This window comes from Xenopus tropicalis, chromosome 6 (assembly GCF_000004195.4).
Source record: "Xenopus tropicalis strain Nigerian chromosome 6, UCB_Xtro_10.0, whole genome shotgun sequence".
Lineage (NCBI taxonomy): Eukaryota > Metazoa > Chordata > Amphibia > Anura > Pipidae > Xenopus > Xenopus tropicalis.
The window spans coordinates 13572455-13591944 of NC_030682.2; the positions used below are offsets into that span (position 1 = coordinate 13572455).

General features: G+C 42.9%; 1 protein-coding gene across 6 annotated transcripts in view; it reads left to right on the plus strand.

Moving 5' to 3' along the window:
* scn5a (sodium channel, voltage gated, type V alpha subunit) overlaps nt 1-19490 on the plus strand; it is a 221575-nt gene that overhangs the window by 117334 nt on the left and 84751 nt on the right. For all 6 annotated transcript variants that reach the window (XM_031904631.1, XM_031904628.1, XM_031904632.1 and 3 more), the window contains exons 13-16: nt 13994-14129; nt 14394-14632; nt 17104-17277; nt 17959-18315. In XM_031904631.1, coding sequence (XP_031760491.1) covers nt 13994-14129; nt 14394-14632; nt 17104-17277; nt 17959-18315 — 906 coding nt within the window. The remainder of the gene's footprint in view (nt 1-13993; nt 14130-14393; nt 14633-17103; nt 17278-17958; nt 18316-19490) is intronic.

A 19490-nucleotide genomic window follows, 5' to 3' on the forward strand; every position in this document is an offset into this window, starting at 1 on the left:
GTGCCTATAGTAGCAGTGGGATAATAGCCTCTGGGAAGGGACTGGGGCTGTGGGATAGCAGGTATAGTAGGGAGAGATGGTGCCTATAGTAGCAGTGGGGGGATAATAGCCTCTGGGAAGGGACTGGGGCTGTGGGATAGCAGGTATAGTAGGGAGAGATGGTGCCTATAGTAGCATTGGGGGGGATAATAGCCTCTGGGAAGGGACTGGGGCTGTGGGATAGCAGGTATAGTAGGGAGAGATGGTGCCTATAGTAGCAGTGGGATAATAGCCTCTGGGAAGGGACTGGGGCTGTGGGATAGCAGGTATAGTAGGGAGAGATGGTGCCTATAGTAGCAGTGGGGGGATAATAGCCTCTGGGAAGGGACTGGGGCTGTGGGATAGCAGGTATAGTAGGGAGAGATGGTGCCTATAGTAGCAGTGGGGGGATAATAGCCTCTGGGAAGGGACTGGGGCTGTGGGATAGCAGGTATAGTAGGGAGAGATGGTGCCTATAGTAGCAGTGGGGGGATAATAGCCTCTGGGAAGGGACTGGGGCTGTGGGATAGCAGGTATAGTAGGGAGAGATGGTGCCTATAGTAGCAGTGGGGGGATAATAGCCTCTGGGAAGGGACTGGGGCTGTGGGATAGCAGGTATAGTAGGGAGAGATGGTGCCTATAGTAGCAGTGGGGGGATAATAGCCTCTGGGAAGGGACTGTGGCTGTGGGATAGCAGGTATAATAGGGAGAGATGGTGCCTATAGTAGCAGTGGGATAATAGCCTCTGGGAAGGGACTGGGGCTGTGGGATAGCAGGTATAGTAGGGAGAGATGGTGCCTATAGTAGCAGTGGGGGGATAATAGCCTCTGGGAAGGGACTGGGGCTGTGGGATAGCAGGTATAGTAGGGAGAGATGGTGCCTATAGTAGCAGTGGGGGGATAATAGCCTCTGGGAAGGGACTATGGCTGTGGGATAGCAGGTATATTAGGGAGAGATGGTGCCTATAGTAGCAGTGGGGGGATAATAGCCTCTGGGAAGGTACTGGGGCTGTGGGATAGCAGGTATAGTAGGGAGAGATGGTGCCTATAGTAGCAGTGGGGGGATAATGGCCTCTGGGAAGGGACTGGGGCTGTGGGATAGCAGGTATAGTAGGGAGAGATGGTGCCTATAGTAGCAGTGGGGGGATAATAGCCTCTGGGAAGGGACTGGGGCTGTGGGATAGCAGGTATAGTAGGGAGAGATGGTGCCTATAGTAGCAGTGGGGATAATAGCCTGACAACTGAAAGCTGTCAAGGTGTCTGGGAGTTTTAGTTCAACAATACAATTATAGATTGGAAGTCAGACTATCCTGCTTTAACCAGAAGCAAGGATCTAAATGCGGGGTTGTCTCCTATTCCCTTTGATACCAGTGGAAGGCAGTAGTAGTATATTTCCTAAACATTTCACCCCCCCCCCTTCCCCAAAGCATGATGGGTACTTTAGATATTCATTAAATAACACATTTATTCAGATAATGGAACTTTGCCTACAAAAAATCATTAGTGCTAGAGAGCAGATTTTACTATACAGAAAATGAGGACACAGGGAAGGGTTTTGGCCAAGACGCAGTTTACCAACAAACATCAATAAAAGATAATTAAATGCTTATTACACAAGGAGGTTAAACAGCAGCGCTCCCTAGAAAGCCAGTGTGGGAAACTCACTTGTAACTAAAGGAAAGCCAATATCGGATAAAAGGGGTTTTCATTCAGTATTTGGGTGCAGATCCATCTTAATCTATGGAAACAATCAATTAAAACAGCACCCCCAAGTGGCCATATTGGAGAATGTATGTGGGAATGTATTTTCTGCCTATAAATAAGCAGATATGGAGAGTGCAACGTCATAATATTCATTTACTCTGCATGGATTGCCGGGGGGGGGGGGGGGGGGGGGCACGGCGTGGGATGAGTTCAGCACACCGACATTGCCAATAAATGTCAGTACAGATTGTCCTTGTATCATGCTCCAAAATCAATGTTTTCTCTAATGAGATGACACATTTATTACCACTTATTAGTTATTAATTATAACGCTTTGTTTTGCTATAAAAGGGATTCCCCAAACTCCTTGTTGTTAAATCTGCTGGGTATCCAGAGGAGGAACTGTTGCCAAATACTCATTAACCAATCAGATGGTTGTGTTTACCAATTTAACATTCTAAATGTACTTGATAGAGGCGGCCAAGCTGGCCAAGTGCCCTAGGCAACCCGGCCGGCCACTTCCCACCCTCTGTGCGCAGGCGCGTGTATGCACTGTGATCATTCTAATGCTCTGATTGTAAATAGCTTGGTCTGGGCATAGGATCATTCTAATGCTCTGATTGGATACAGGTTGGTCTATACATAGGATCATTCTAATGCTCTGATTGTAAATAGCTTGGTCTGGGCATAGGATCATTCTAATGCTCTGATTGTAAATAGCTTGGTCTGGGCATAGGATCATTCTAATGCTCTGATTGGATACAGGTTGGTCTATACATAGGATCATTCTAATGCTCTGATTGGATACAGGTTGGTCTATACATAGGATCATTCTAATGCTCTGATTGGATACAGGTTGGTCTATACATAGGATCATTCTAATGCTCTGATTGGATACAGGTTGGTCTATGCATAGGATCATTCTAATGCTCTGATTGGATACAGGTTGGTCTAGCCCTGTGATCATTCTAATGCTCTGATTGGATACAGGTTGGTCTATGCATATGCTCATTCTAATGCTCTGATTGGATACAGGTTGATCTAGGCAAATGATCATTCTAATGCTCTGATTGGATACAGGTTGGTCTAGCCCTGTGATCATTGTAATGCTCTGGTTGGATACAGGTTGGTCTAGCCCTGTGATCATTCTAATGCTCTGATTGGATACAGATTGGTCTAGCCCTGTGATCATTCTAATGCTCTGATTGGATACAGGTGGGTTTAGCCCTGTAATCATTCTAATGCTCTGATTGGATACAGGTGGGTTTAGCCCTGTGATCATTCTAATGCTCTGATTGGATACAGGTTGATCTAGGCAAATGATCATTCTAATGCTCTGATTGAATACAGGTTGCTCTAGCCCTGTGATCATTCTAATGCTCTGATTGGATACAGATTGGTCTAGCCCTGTGATCATTCTAATGCTCTGATTGGATACAGGTTGGTCTAGCCCTGTGATCATTCTAATGCTCTGATTGGATACAGGTTGATCTAGGCAAATGATCATTCTAATGCTCTGATTGGATACAGGTTGGTCTGGGCATATGGTCATTCTAATGCTCTGATTGGATACAGGTTGATCTAGCCCTGTGATCATTCTAATGCTCTGATTGGATACAGGTGGGTTTAGCCCTGTGATCATTCTAATGCTCTGATTGGATACAGGTTGGTCTATGCATATGATCATTCTAATGCTCTGATTGGATACAGGTTGCTCTAGCCCTGTGATCATTCTAATGCTCTGATTGGATACAGATTGGTCTAGCCCTGTGATCATTCTAATGCTCTGATTGGATACAGGTTGGTCTAGCCCTGTGATCATTCTAATGCTCTGATTGGATACAGGTTGGTCTAGCCCTGTGATCATTCTAATGCTCTGATTGGATACAGGTTGGTCTAGCCCTGTGATCATTGTTATGTTCTGATTGGATACAGGTTGGTCTGGCCCTGTGATCAATCTAATGCTCTGATTGGCTGGTCTAGTATAACAGCCATTCCAATCATTCTAATCAGCAAAAAGGCTTACAGTTGAGGGATTTGACAACCTCAATTTCTTAAATACAGGCATAGAGTGGGTCGCAGTCTGCGCCTTACAGTGCTCCTTGGAGTACTACCTACCCCCCTTCTAATGCCCCAGCCTGTCTGGCACACACAGAGCCCGCCATGATCCAAAATGGTGTGATTCCTGAATTTGTGGGAAAACCACTTGTAAAGTGGAGATTTCCCTACACAATGGGGGAATACACCGTTCTTTCACTGTGCATTCCATTCAGCTGTGCAGAGATGCTCTATAGGCCCATGGTTACGGAGCACTATGCCTCCCATCCATGCTGCCAGATACACGGCTGCTCTGTACATTCCATACGCCCAGGCAGAGTAGCTACAGGGATACAGAACTAGATATATAGGCACACAGCCTCTGTACATTGTATATTCACTGGGAGGCTAAAGACGCCTCTTTTATTGACCCCCCCCCCCTCAGAACAGATCCCTTTGGGTAAGTTATCCTGGTCCCCTAAACCCAACCCCATAGACAATACTGTAGGCGCCCCAAATCTCCATGTAATAGAAAATATGTGAGCAGTATGTATGTGCAGCAGCGAGCCAGCCTGCCGGCTATACCTAAACAAAAGTAATGATATAAAGTCATTTCCAGTTGCTATTGAAGAATTGCCGTAATTGTGCTCTGTGAAAAGATGATTATGTTCCCTTCCACTGCCTTACATCAATTGCTCTCGGAATGGCTTACGGGAAACCCGTATCAGGCCCCCATCTGCTAGCAATTTCCATTACAATATTTAGGCCGCAGATAAATAAGCATTTTGGAGTTTCTGAGGGAACTAATTTTCCCCTGGGATGTGATGTTCGCTGCCTTCAGACTGCTCTATGAACTACAAGTCCCAGCCTCCTCATACCCCCCTCCCCCAGGGTACCTGGATAATATGAGACCCCCCCCCCACTTGTTACTCAAGTGAAGTTGCCACTGGTGATGAGCGAATGAGCGAAACTGCCCCAAAAATATGCCTGCACTGGAACTCCAGGCGGGGATGTGGGGTGTGACGTCACAGGGGTGGGGGTCATGATGTCACAGGGAAGGCTCCGCCCTTTCGGGGGCAGGGCTATCTTCGAGAATCCTGCTCTGTTTTCCAAATTGGGAGAACTGTGCAGGTAGTTTTGACCCAGACAGCCCTACCAAAAACCGGACAGGTGGCAACCCTACCACCGTTGTATCAAAAAAGACACGGTTGCATAATAAACACGTAAAAATTGGCAAAATAGGACAGATTTGCTCATCACTAATTGCCACCCCTAACTGGCGACTGTTACACTCCCTATCCTCACCAGAGCTATTAGAGTATTAGTAGCCTGATGGCTACCTTGGGAACTAAACCCTCCTAGTCATCATGGGAGACCCTGGACTAAATGACTTGACCATCACTCCCCAAAATGTCCCCATACTGAGCTGCTCAGTGGGGTCGGTGGTCGCTTCACCGCTGCTCCCTGGTAGGGATGAGCAAGGTTTCGCTGTGAAAAAAATGCCCATTTACTTCAATGCAATTTGCTGATTTTTTGCCAAAGCGAACCCTACTTCATCTTAATAAACCATTTTCATAAAAATATACTTTTTAAGTAGTATGTGTCATTGGGTAATCCTAAATACAAAATTGCCTTTTTAAAAATTAAGGGCCGCCCCCTGGGATCATTGGACTCACAGTGCACACAAACAAGCCAAGGCACACATACATGCTAGGCCCTATCAGCCAATGAATGGGCAGAGTTCTGGCTTTTGCTCCCACACTACTTCCTGTTACAGTTAGAGCTGCATCACTTCCTGTCAGCTGATCTCGGAGGGAGCACACAGCCCATCACTAAATGGCGGCTCAAGGGAAAGGATGTAAAAGGGCAATATTTACTGATATATATATTCCAGTTTGCCGAGATTATTTAATAGGCCACTTAACTTAATATAAACTATCTGTTGGTTACGTATTCACTCTGGGGGGATAATTTTTTCTTTAAAGTTGTAAGCTCCATTGGGGCAGGGACTGATGCGCAAACTCTATAAAGTGCTGCTGTATATATCTATAAAGAAAGGGTAATAATAAAGGGATGTACAGGTTGGACTTGGCCCAGTAATAAACCTAGAAGGCCATTATGGCAGCAACTTTCCTGACAACACTTTGTGCCATATCAGCCAAGAGCAAGGTGTGTTTTACAGGAATGAGCTAGGGCCAGAGGGAGACGAGGGGAGGGACCGCTGCTAATGGCAGCATCGTGGTTGTCTAGGAAATATGTCCGTAGCGCCATGGCAACCAATGCTGATTTGGTGATGCAATGACATGGATGCTCGGTGAGGCACGTTGGTATCCTGTGTATCTAGAAAATCTGTGTTGGGTTTAGGGAAGCCAAGTGGCAGGTCCTTCTTCCCTCTGTGTAGGGTGGGGGCAGCTTAGCAAAACATGGGCTGCACTGTGAAAAGTAAATATAGATATGCCCCCCGTCTGTGCCCGTGCCCCCACCAGGCTGACATTCTTTCTGGGCAAAGTTTATTTTCCACTGGCTGATTATGAGGCTCAGAGATGTGTGTGCAGGGCAGGCAGTAACGGGGCGGATATCACGGATTGGGGATCATTGTGCTAATTGCCTCGGTGTGACGTCTGATCCCACTCCCAGCAGCATGAGGTGTGTGCCTGGGGATTCAAGAGCGTCCAAGGTCTCTCTGGGCAGGTAGCCGGAAAGCAATACTTTAACCCTTTCACTAGCAGCGTGCATTGATTTAGGCGTACCAAGCAACTCCCATCATGCTCAGCTATATATACCGTGGATTTGAGCCACAAACGCGCATAATGCTCCAAAGCACAATTATGATTTAATGTTGCAACATGATTTGATATTCTGAAACAATTGCCAGTTGGTCAGCAGTTCCCCAGTTTCATATTTCAGCAGCTATCTGGTTGCTGGGGTCTTATATACCCTAGCAACCAGGCAGTGGTTTTAATGAGAGACTGGAAGACGAATAAGACAGGATCTAAACAGGAAGATAAATAATAAAAATGAACAATAAAATAAAATCTTTGAAACCTGGAAAGACATCAAATAACTAAAAACAAAACTATAAAAAAAAAATAGATTAAGAAAACCAATTGGAAAGCTGTTTGGAATAGGACATTCTATAACATACAAAAATTAATGTAAAGGTGAACCACTGCTAGAAAGCCATGCTGATACTGTATGTAGTATTAAGCAGGCTGCAGAGTAGATCTATCTATCTCTCTCTCACTCACTCTCTCTCTCTCTCTCTCTCTCTCACTCTCTCTCTCTCTCACTCACTCTCTCTCTCTCTCTCTCTCTCACTCTCTCTCTCTCTCTCTCTCTCTCTCCCTCTATGTATTTATGTATGTATGTATGTGTGTATCTATCTATCTATCATCTAATCTATCTATTATCTATCTATCTATCTATCTATCTATCATCTATCTATCTATCTATCTATCTATCATCTATCTATCTATCTATCATCTATCTATCATCAACCTTTTGCTCCCTGCCAGAGAGGTGTTTGCCTAGTGGCACAAATAAAAGTTACTGCACCCTACAGCAAAATATTTTAGGGGATCCAACAGGCCCAGAATAGCCCCTGGCATTCCAAGTACACAGAGGCCCAAACAGCCCCCCCACCCCAATAAATAGTGAGTGTCTATGGCATCTTACAGCAGCCCCTCTGGCATTTGCCTGAACCCACAGATTGCCAGTCTGGGCTTGGGACCCACATCCCAAAAAGGGAAAATATATGATTTATATTATATTATATACATATTTAATATATTTAAGATGATATACATATCTTCTGTCACATGACCCTCTGTTGTAAAATATGAGGATATTAGAAGTCACCAATTAGTTCCATGACCGGTATAAAAGCACTTGGGCCTTCAGTGACTTATACTATCCCTATATTTTACAATAGTGGTACTTTATTCACTATATATTATAAGGAACTCCTCGGGGCTTATAATATCCCTATATGTTACAATAGTGGTACTTTATTCACTATATATTATAAGGAACTCCTCGTGACTTATAATATCCCTATATTTTACAATAGGGGGTACTTTATTCACTATATATTATAAGGAACTCCTCGTGACTTATAATATCCCTATATTTTACAATAGGGGGCACTTTATTCACTATATATTATAAGGAACTCCTCGGGGACTTATAATATCCCTATATTTTACAATAGGGGGCACTTTATTCACTATATATTATAAGGAACTCCTCGGGGGCTTATAATATCCCTATATTTTACAATAGGGGGCATTTTATTCACTATATATTATAAGGAACTCCTCGGGGACTTATAATATCCATATATGTTACAATAGGGGGCACTTTATTCACTATATATTATAAGGAACTCCTCTGTGACTTATAATATCCCTATATGTTACAATAGGGGGTACTTTATTCACTATATATTATAAGGAACTCCTTGTGACTTATAATATCCCTATATGTTACAATAGGGGGCGCTTTATTCACTATATATTATAAGGAACTCCTCGGTGACTTATAATATCCCTATATGTTACAATAGGGGGCACTTTATTCACTATATATTATAAGGAATTCCTCGGTGACTTACAATATCCCCATATGTTACAATAGGGGGTACTTTATTCACTATATATTATAAGGAACTCCCCGGTGACTTATAATATCCCTATATTTTACAATAGGGGGCACTTTATTCCCTATATATTATAAGGAACTCCTCGGGGGCTTATAATATCCCTATATTTTACAATAGGGGGCACTTTATTCACTATATATTATAAGGAACTCATCGGGGACTTTTAATATCCCTATATGTTACAATAGGGGGTACTTTATTCACTATATATTATAAGGAACTCCTCGGGGACTTATAATATCCCTATATGTTACAATAGGGGGTACTTTATTCACTATATATTATAAGGAACTCCTTGGGGGCTTAAAATATCCCTATATGTTACAATAGGGGGTACTTTATTCCCTATATATTATAAGGAACTCCTCGGGGGCTTATAATATCCCTATATTTTACAATAGGGGGCACTTTATTCCCTATATATTATAAGGAACTCCTCGGGGGCTTATAATATCCCTATATTTTACAATAGGGGGCACTTTATTCACTATATATTATAAGGAACTCATCGGGGACTTTTAATATCCCTATATGTTACAATGGGGGTACTTTATTCACTATATATTATAAGGAACTCCTCGGGGACTTATAATATCCCTATATGTTACAATAGGGGGTACTTTATTCACTATATATTATAAGGAACTCCTTGGGGGCTTATAATATCCCTATATGTTACAATAGGGGGTACTTTATTCCCTATATATTATAAGGAACTCCTCTGTGACTTATAATATCCCTATATTTTACAATAGGGGGTAGTTTATTCACTATATATTTGACCCTCTGAACCCTGTGGCCCAGTTACCAAGTAGGGTTGCCCCCTGCCCGGTTTTGACCCAGACAACCCGGTTTTCAGGAGGGACTTTCTTAGATTGACCGATCACCATGTGATAACCCCCCCGATGTCATTGACCATGCCCCAACATCACCTGCCCCGAGACGTCACCCTGCCCAGGTTCCCTAAAGTCAGATGGTGGCAACCCTGTTACCATAGTCTGCCCGACTTGGCCAAGTTTTGATCAACTCTCCCACAAAATATTTAACGTTTTCCTCCTTTCAGAGACAGATCCCCTCCACTGTATCTATATAATGAGTGGGGTGGCCAGTAGCTGGCATATATGGCCCTGGGCCTGACACATGTAATGTCAGTGTGCCCTCTGTACATTTCGGAGCCTCCTCTTTTGGATGCCCACCAAGGCTGAGGCCAATCTGTTCTGCCTGCATATGTGCTATTCTGGGCCTCAGTGGAACCAAATGGTAAACAAACAAATTAAAGATTGCAGAGTCGGGCATTAGGGTATTGTCATTAGATTTATTTTTAGATGTAAGTGATCTTGTGTTACTTTGGCGGCCTTGCCCACACTCTTCTTCTGAAGCTATCGATAGCTTTCCCTGTGCCAGGGCAATGCGGGCACTGAACTAGGAGGGGGGCACTGGGGGTTTCATTCTCACTCTATACAGTGGGCTATAGAGCCGGCTCAGTTCCCATCAAACATCGGGCACACACACACATATATTTATACTGGCAGGAAAGCACATCGGGAGCAGAGTCATATCCCCCTGCTTCCTGTCTAATTATATGAAAATGAGAAGCTGAGACAGGAGATTTAGGTTTCACCATATGCTTCGTTAGGATGTTATTAATTACTGAGAGCAGCAACAGCCATCCTGTTACTCTAATAGGCACAATAACAGGAGGTGCACAAATGGCCCCAGTATCATGGGTATAACCCCCCCTCCACCCACCCACTACATATATCCTTATAATACACACGCACCCTGCGTATCCTGTACAATAGGCTTAATGATGTCATTGGTTAAAGTCAGTGCTGAATGATGTCACTTGTCATATAATTCACTAAAATGTGATAATTATCTATCATCTATCTATCTGTCTATCTATTGGTATATCTAATCTATCTATCTATCTATCTATCATCTATCTATCTATCCATCTATCTATCTATCTATCTATCTATCCATCTGTATATCTAATCTATCTATCTATCTATCATCTATCTATCATCATCTATCTATCTATCTATAATCTATCTATCATCTATCTATCTATCTGTATATCTAATCTATATATCTATCATCTATCTATCATCTATCTATCTATCTATCTATCTATCTATCTATCTGTATATCTAATCTATCTATCTATCATCTATCTATCATCATCTATCTATCTAATCTATCTATTATCTATCTATAATCTATCTATCTATCTATCTATCTATCTATCTGTATATCTAATCTATATATCTATCATCTATCTATCATCGATCTATCATCTATCTATCTATCTATTTATCATCTATCTATCTATCTATTTATCTATCTATCTATCTATCTATCTATCTATCTATCTATCTATCTATGATTCAATCTTTAGCTCCCTGCCAGAGAGGTGTTTGCCCAGTGGCACAAATAAAAGTTACTGCACCCCAGAGCAAAATATTTTAGGGGATCCAACAGGCCCAGACTGGGATTCAGAATAGCCCCTGGCATTTTCAGTACACAGAGGCCCAAACAGCCCCCCCCACCAACCCAATAAATTGTGAGTGTCTATGGGATCTTACAGCAGCCCCTCTGGCATTTGCCAGAACCCACAGATTGCCAGTCTGGGCCTGGGACCCACATCCCAAAAAGCATAGTCATGTGATCAGATTTCAGGGAGTTGTTACAGGCTGTAAATCCTGTAAACATTAAACTAAATTCATTGATTTATTCTGCGTCCTTTAGTTCCCCTTTAATTTCTGTCTCATAGTGAAGAGTTTGGGTACAAGTACATGGTACTTAGAAGTGGCATATGTTTCCTGCTGGCAAAGAAAGACAGAGATTTCTCCTTCTGTAACACGGGGATGTTTCAGCAAAGACATTAGGGGACTCGCTCGGTTCCACCTGCTTTTCTGCTTGTGTCGAGCAGACGCTGAGATCTGCCTGCAAAGGAACATATGCTGATTCAGGCTGCCGGAGAAAGGGAAACTAAGAATAAACATAATAGGGCTCCTTGGCTGATTGCAGAACTACAATCCCCTGCATCCTCCTACAGCCATAGCTTATTTAAAGGGGAAATTCACCTTAAATTTATTTTTAGCCTGATATGAACCAGACTATTTTTGTGCTTAGGCCTGGTTATGGCATAGCATTTGGTGTGGGCCCCCCATCCTCATACTATCTGTATATCACTATTTAATTGCAGTTGGGTTGCTGTGGCCCCTGGGAATCTGATTTTTTTTTGCTGTCAGTTTACAGACTGGAATCAGCTGAGCTAATTATGTAGGATATTACTGCTCTGTGCAGCTTCTAAGTTTGGCATTTAAGCTGCCCTGGGTTGCTATGCTTGCAGACCATAGCAACCGGCACCCGTTTCCATGAATCATCTACTTTCTGATTGTCAGACACACAGTTCATAGCAATTATATAAGTATGTTAAAACTCTGAGGATGTTGCCAATGCTTAAGGTACCTCCTAGCGAATAGAATGGCTTTCTTTCTTATTTCTGATTTTAAGATACAGCCCATGGTAGAAAAGAAGCGATTTTAGTTGTTTGGCTGCCTAACCGACCCCCCCCCCCCCCCTTCCCCAGTAAATATGGCTTTCCCAAGTGGCAAATCATAAAAAAAAAACATTAAAAAAATACAGATACAGCTACTTTCCCCAATATACTAACCTTTTATCTAAAATTTAACTTCCCCTTTAATATAAATAAAGCTTAGGCAATTGCGCTAGCTTCCATTTTAGAAGCAAGGAATTAGGTAAAATCACTGGAATGTCTTTTTGTGGAATAAATTACTTGTGTTGGGACCAAACGCCACTATGGCAGTTCCACCTATGAGCCAATCTCTAAAGCCCGCCGGGCCTGAGGGTTTCTCTCTGGCCCCTTATCTGATTCCTAGAAATATTTAGCCTGGTATTTCCTGAATCCGTTGCTCCCAGTTCTGAAAACACTCAGGGTGAGTATCAGGGTAATTCAGCGCTGATGATAAGACTGCCTGATGGCTTGGAGAGCTCTCGGAGGCATCGGAAACGTATCGGCCCCCTTGTAATCAGGGGATTTTATAGGGTCTAATGGCTCATTAGGAACAGCGACTGTACCTATATTCCCGTACAATCCTCCTGTGCCAATACTCACCGCTAATAGGTCTGACTAATCCAATGTGTCCAGAAATTCTATGAATTGATACGACTGAAACAATTTCTGAGATCTTGTGAAATGTTCTAATGCCGTTCCTACATTAATAGACTTTCAGAATCGGTTTGCTAATTTGGAAAAAGGGTTTATTGGCTAGAAATGCTGTATTTTATATACTTAACATACAGTAGAGGTATGGGATCCCGTATCCGGAAACCTGTTATCCAGAAGGTTCCAGATTACGGGAAGGCCATCTCACATAGACTCAACGTTAATCAAATAATTCAGATTTTTAAGAATGATTTCTTCATTTATTCCTTGTAATAATAAAACAGTACCTGTACTTGATCCCAACTAAGATATAATTACCCCTTATTGGGGGCAGAACAGCCCTATTGGGTTTATTTAATGGTTAAATGATTCCCTTTTCTCTGTAATAATAAAACAGTACCTGTACTTGATCCCAACTAAGATATAATTACCCCTTATTGGGGGCAGAACAGCCCTATTGGGTTTATTTAATGGTTAAATGATTCCCTTTTCTCTGTAATAATAAAACAGTACCTGTACTTGATCCCAACTAAGATATAATTACCCCTTATTGGGGGCAGAACAGCCCTATTGGGTTTATTTAATGGTTAAATGATTCCCTTTTCTCTGTAATAATAAAACAGTACCTGTACTTGATCCCAACTAAGATATAATTACCTCTTATTGGGGCAGAACAGCCCTATTGGGTTTATTTAATGGTTAAATGATTCCCTTTTCTCTGTAATAATAAAACAGTACCTGTACTTGATCCCAACTAAGATATAATTACCCCTTATTGGGGCAGAACAGCCCTATTGGGTTTATTTAATGGTTAAATGATTCCCTTTTCTCTGTAATAATAAAACAGTACCTGTACTTGATCCCAACTAAGATATAATTACCTCTTATTGGGGCAGAACAGCCCTATTGGGTTTATTTAATGGTTAAATGATTCCCTTTTCTCTGTAATAATAAAACAGTACCTGTACTTGATCCCAACTAAGATATAATTACCCCTTATCGGGGGCAAAACAATTCTATTGGGTTTATCTAATGTTTAAATGATATTTTAGCAGACTTAAGGTAGGAGATCCAAATTACGAAAAGACACCCTTATCCGGAAAACCCCAGGTCCCAAGCATTCTGGATATCAGGTCCAATACCTGTACCGGCCCAGAGGTTCAGCAGCCCTATAACTGTAATGATCCTGGCCTTTAAAACTGTTGCTACCTTATTATTCCATCTTTTGTGTGCCAGTGGCACTACACATGCTCAGTGTGGGTTGCTGTTGGGAATCTAAGCTTAGGGGGTCGTCAGGAAATCATCGGCACCTCGGGGTCCTACAGAGTTCCACCTCAGAGTAACACAGAAAGACTGATGATCTGACTGTTTCCCCCACAGGCATCACCTACGGATCTGGAACTGAGCAGAATGCAGCTGCTAATGCCCCACGCCCTGTCGGTGGAATACGTGGATCAGCCCTTCCAGAGACAGAGAGCAGTCAGCACCGTCAGCGTCCTCACTAATGCTCTGGAAGGTAATGCGGCTTCTTTTCATTCTACAGGAAATCAAATACCAGCAGTAATGAATGGCTGCTTCGTACTCCCTCAACTGGTAACAATCTGTCTGCCTGGGCACCAAAGAAACCCTTCCTTTGCTGATGATGAGATCTCCCTTCCTCCAGTCTTTTTTACCTATATGTTAATCGCATGCCCTGTAAAGTAGGCTTTAAGAGATATAAACCTCTAAACGGCCATATTGCTGTGTATATTTATTCTTTCTATCCTCTGATCTGTCTCAGAGCTCGAGGAATCCCGGCAGAAGTGCCCTCCATGTTGGAACCATTTTGCCCAGAGTTACTTGATCTGGGATTGCTGCTCACTCTGGCTAGACATTAAGGACGGGGTGAAATTCGTGGTGATGGACCCATTTATTGACTTGACCATTACCATTTGCATTGTCCTCAACACGCTGTTCATGGCGCTGGAGCATTACAAGATGACGCCAGAGTTTGAGTACATGCTCTCTGTTGGAAACTATGTGAGTATCTTGTAGGAACACTATACCGTTACTATTACTTTACTGAAGTATCAAGAGCTTTATTGCTATTTTTCATTGCTTTATTCCTCTAGGAAGTTGTAACTGACTCAGCGTGCAGTCCTAGGCTTCCATTGTCTCTCAGGCTGGCTGGCCACATTCCATAGGCCTCCTGTTTTTTTATAATGGCAAACCTAAACTAGAAATGCAGTATGAGGACAATGGGGAAATGGCCGCCTTAATGGAGATGCAAAATGCATTCCGTGTCTATAAGTGCCCATCATTTTCCCTGACAGTCATGTTTGACCATATCATAAAAGCTTACATACTGTTTTGATATAATGTGATTCCTTTTAAACTTGTATGAGTGGAAATGGGATCTGACCAGGACTGAAGGGAATAAAAAGGAAAATAATAAAATATCAAGAGGGCAGAGAGAGGCAGGCAGGCCACAGAGATTACTTCCCTGCAGTCAGCAGTCACATTCCCCCTGCCCGGTAATTGGCATAAGTGAAATCCTTTGAGGTTTGGTAATAGAACATACATAGGAATGATCACGGAGCTGGCAGGGAGAGGCCGACTGCCAGGCTGAGTGCTCTCCAGTCCTATCAACTTCTTGCTTTTTGTGATATAACATCTAAAGCCGTCAGCGTGGGGAGAGGGACCCAGGCAAGGGCCCAGCAGGGCTGGGGGGGTACGTGCACCCTGGAGATCACCCAGTCCCAGAGTGAACACTTTGTTTACTGTAATAGAAAATCTGCATTTAAAACACAAAGGATCGAAGGGCATATTTGTTACTGACGCTGCATTAGGCGGACTGGGGGAATAAAAAGTTTAAAAAAACACACCACTTGACTTGTTCCAGGCAACATTTCACATAAGTTGACATGAGAAGTCATAGCAGTTGTGCCGTGCCCAGGGCCTGGCTATATTTAGCTGCTGCATTTCCTGTGGGAGATGCCATATCAACCATGTTACCAGGAATGGCTTCACAACTGGGCAACAGAGCAGCAAGCCAAGCCTGACGGGGAAGGGCAGAAGCAGGATCTGAACTTTCTTTAACCAATTAATATCATCTTCTTTTCACCCTGGGGAGACAGAGGATGTCCCGTCTGCACTTCTGCACATGTTCAACTACAGCTCCCATCATCCCATGGCAACAGGGAGACTGGGAATTAGAGTTTCCAAGCAAACACACATGGAATTTCCCCAGGGGGATTAAATATTCACCAAATATAGTTGTAAACAGTGTTGGGCTGGGTCACTACCAGAGAACCAGACACCCTGAGCCCATTCTCACAGCAAATAGATATAGATGGGCTGATGGGCATTGCCTTGGCCTTGGCCTCTCTAGGGCCTGGGCCCACAGGGAGATCTTCTGGTACTCTGGTAGGCCCTGACCCTGCAAATACTGGGTTTAATCATTACATTAATGCAAGATGGAGACAGTGTAAACAAACACATCATTGCTCAATATGAGTCCCATCACTGTACAACAGGCAATAGCCAAAGGGCTGAAGGACTGGATCTAACTGATCTGATCCACTCCATGGATGGCCAGATTAAAGAGGATAATTAATTCCACAGAGCCACAATAGGGAGGAATTCAGGGGCTTTGTGGCAATTAGGGGCTTTGTGGCTGAGGGTGGCCTAAGGGAATGAAAAAGTCTGATTGTGAGCTGGAAAGGCTTTGGAGCATCCATGAGAGTGGGCACGTTTCTGGTGGATCATTGGTGTGAGCTTGACATAATGGGGTGTGGATTGGGGTAATGGCTTGGAATTAAGTTTTCTATTTTTGTTATTGGGGCCCACAATCACGTTATCCAGATGTGTGGTGGATAGGGTTGCCCCCCAAGAGGTGTTTCACAGGCCTGGGCAGTAAAAGAACCAGCAAAACTCATGGCTGGCATTACAAATATACTGGAAATGTATTGGAGAGGGGTAAACTGTGGGCCTCTGAGGAGGAAGGACTGAATAGTATTAAATATCAAATACTACATGGCCCAATGATTTCTCATGGCAGCCCTGATTTATTTGCTTGCCCTTCTCTTAATAAAAATGCCCACCCTGTGCCGAGGGGCTCGTGTCTATACTTAGTACCCGGTACCGGACGCTGCGCCCGGTTACAGAGACCAATATGCTGATTGTCCACTTCCAACAACAAAACGTGTGAAATGGAATTAGTTTTAATCTCTGCAGACAGTCGGATCAGTGGCTGAGCTTCAGCACGACACTCTTGGCAGCCCCCAATCCCGAGGGACGAGCTACTAATGCACAATATTCACAATAAAAACAATACCGTCGTCATAGCAAAAAAACCCTCCAAACTCAAAATTATGCATGATCAAAGCAAAATCAGGGCATGGTTAAAACTTCTGTATGAAATGCTACCTGGGGAGAAGGGTGGGTACATGAAGGAGTTTAGTTTGCCTTTAAATGGGTGTTAATCGGTATATTTCATTTTTGTGTTGCAGGTTTTCACAGGCATATTCACAGCCGAAATGGTCTTCAAAATCATTGCCTTAGATCCATATTATTATTTCCAGCAGGGCTGGAATATATTCGATAGCATCATTGTTTGCTTGAGTTTAATGGAATTATGCCTCGCCAGCATGGGAAACCTCTCCGTCCTTCGCTCCTTCAGATTGGTAATTCATTTTAGCCTGTTATTTCCCCCCACACAAATGTTAAATGAGGGAATATTAGTAGTTACTAGTGATGAGCGAATCTGTCCCGTTTCGCTACGCCGAAAAATTTCGCGAATCTGTCAAAAGATTCGCGAAACGGCGGAAAATTCGCGAAATGGCGTAAATGTTACGCGTCAAAAAAAATTGACGCCCGCGACTATTCTTTTGTCGCCAGTGGCTATTCTTTTGTCGCGTGGCTATTCTTTTGTCGCCCGCGGCTATTCTTTCGTTGCACGGCTATTCTTTTGTTGTCCATGACTATTGTTTTGTTGCGGGCGACAATTTGTGGTCGTGCAGCGAATTTTTCCGCGGCAAATTTTTTTATCCGTTTTGCAAAACTATCCGCCAATGGCGAAACGTGGAAATTCGCCGCGAATCCATGCCTGGCGAAACATTTCGCCCATCACTAGTAGTTACATATGTTAATAACGTGGCTTTAGCAGCCGGTGGTTTGCAGGGACCGACACTGATCTGGAGCTGTCTGGAGATGCACCCCGGGCCAAATTATTTGTGGGGTCCTACAGAGCAATGCTTCTATGCGGAGGGAAATTATAGAATTACAAACTTGGGGCACTTTCCACTGGCCATAAGCCTTGGTGTAGAATCCATGTATCCGACTCAATCATGCTTTCTTTTCAACAGCTTCGAGTCTTCAAATTGGCTAAGTCCTGGCCAACGTTAAACACTCTCATCAAAATCATCGGGAATTCCGTTGGAGCACTCGGCAACCTCACCCTTGTCTTGGCGATCATCGTCTTTATCTTTGCCGTGGTCGGAGTGCAGCTTTTTGGGCGGAATTATTTTGAATGCGTCTGTAAGATCAGCGCTGAGTGCAAGCTCCCTCGCTGGCATATGCATGACTTCTTCCACTCCTTTCTTATTGTTTTCCGGGTTCTCTGTGGAGAATGGATAGAGACCATGTGGGACTGCATGGAGGTCGCTGGGCAACCTTTGTGCATTCTTGTCTTCATGCTGGTCATGGTCATTGGAAACCTTGTGGTAAGTTTGTCCCATGTTTGTCCCATTTATCCTTAACAGGAAATAATTATTAACCATTTAATCAATGGAGATTGTTATCAACAAGTCTACTGTTTGTAGCGATCAAGTACTGATACCCAAAGTCTATGCTTTAACATATAAACCTTTCAATGTCATAGATCATAAAAACTACAGCTCTGGTATAAAAGGACCAAAGTGCCAGAATCATATATTCTATGTTTGTGTCTTTCTCTTTGATCTTTTCTTCTCCAGTGTATATATGGCAGCACAGAGTATGGTTTATTAAATATCATCTGGCACACAAATGATAAAAAATATGGGTAGGATATGGGTGAAGACACACAGAGCTACTAGTAGCAGCTACTTGTCACAGCTACATAATAGACAATGCTGATCATTTACTGATAATTGTTTTAGCAGAGGAAATTCTCAGTATTGTCTATGGCAGGGGATTTTCTGCAGTTTAGTAGCCATGACAAGTAGCTGCTGCTAAGTAGCTCTGTGTGTCTTCACCCTAAGGAATAGCTTTTGTTCAGCTACCACTGTCCAGATATAATTGCAACTGCACTTCCATATACTTATGTGGGCAATAAGGGCTCTTGTGACAGATTGGTATTGTTTAGACCTGAGGTAAAACAGACTTTGTGGAGCCCTAATTATATAAAATGGACGTATTTGGTCTATTGCCATTAGTTATTATGCTACAACCCCCAAAATAAAGAAGAACAAAAATTGAAATATTAGAATCAATTATTTGTAATGTGAACAGTGTAATATAGTAATAAATCTATACCATAAAAATCATGGCAGAATCCCTTTAATCTCTGGAATGATTTATACTTTGAGACTTGCACACCTCCAGCTCACAATTAGCTGTTAGTGGCTCCTTACAACCAGTAATTGTGGGAGTTGTAGTACAGCAACACCTTGCAGGCCACAGTCTTGACATTTCAAATATACCCTGGCTAAAGGAAAAACAGAAAACCCGTACAGAATTACCAGTTGCTGCCGTAAGACAATACAGCACATGAACGGAAAAGGAGGCTTATTCCTCGGGAACCCCCCCATTTATCAAAGACTCTTTCTTTTTTAATTTAAGCTTACCGCCACTTGGCAGCCGACATATACAGATGTCTTTTCTGTACTTATTATGAAAGCCTGGGATCAATTAAAGT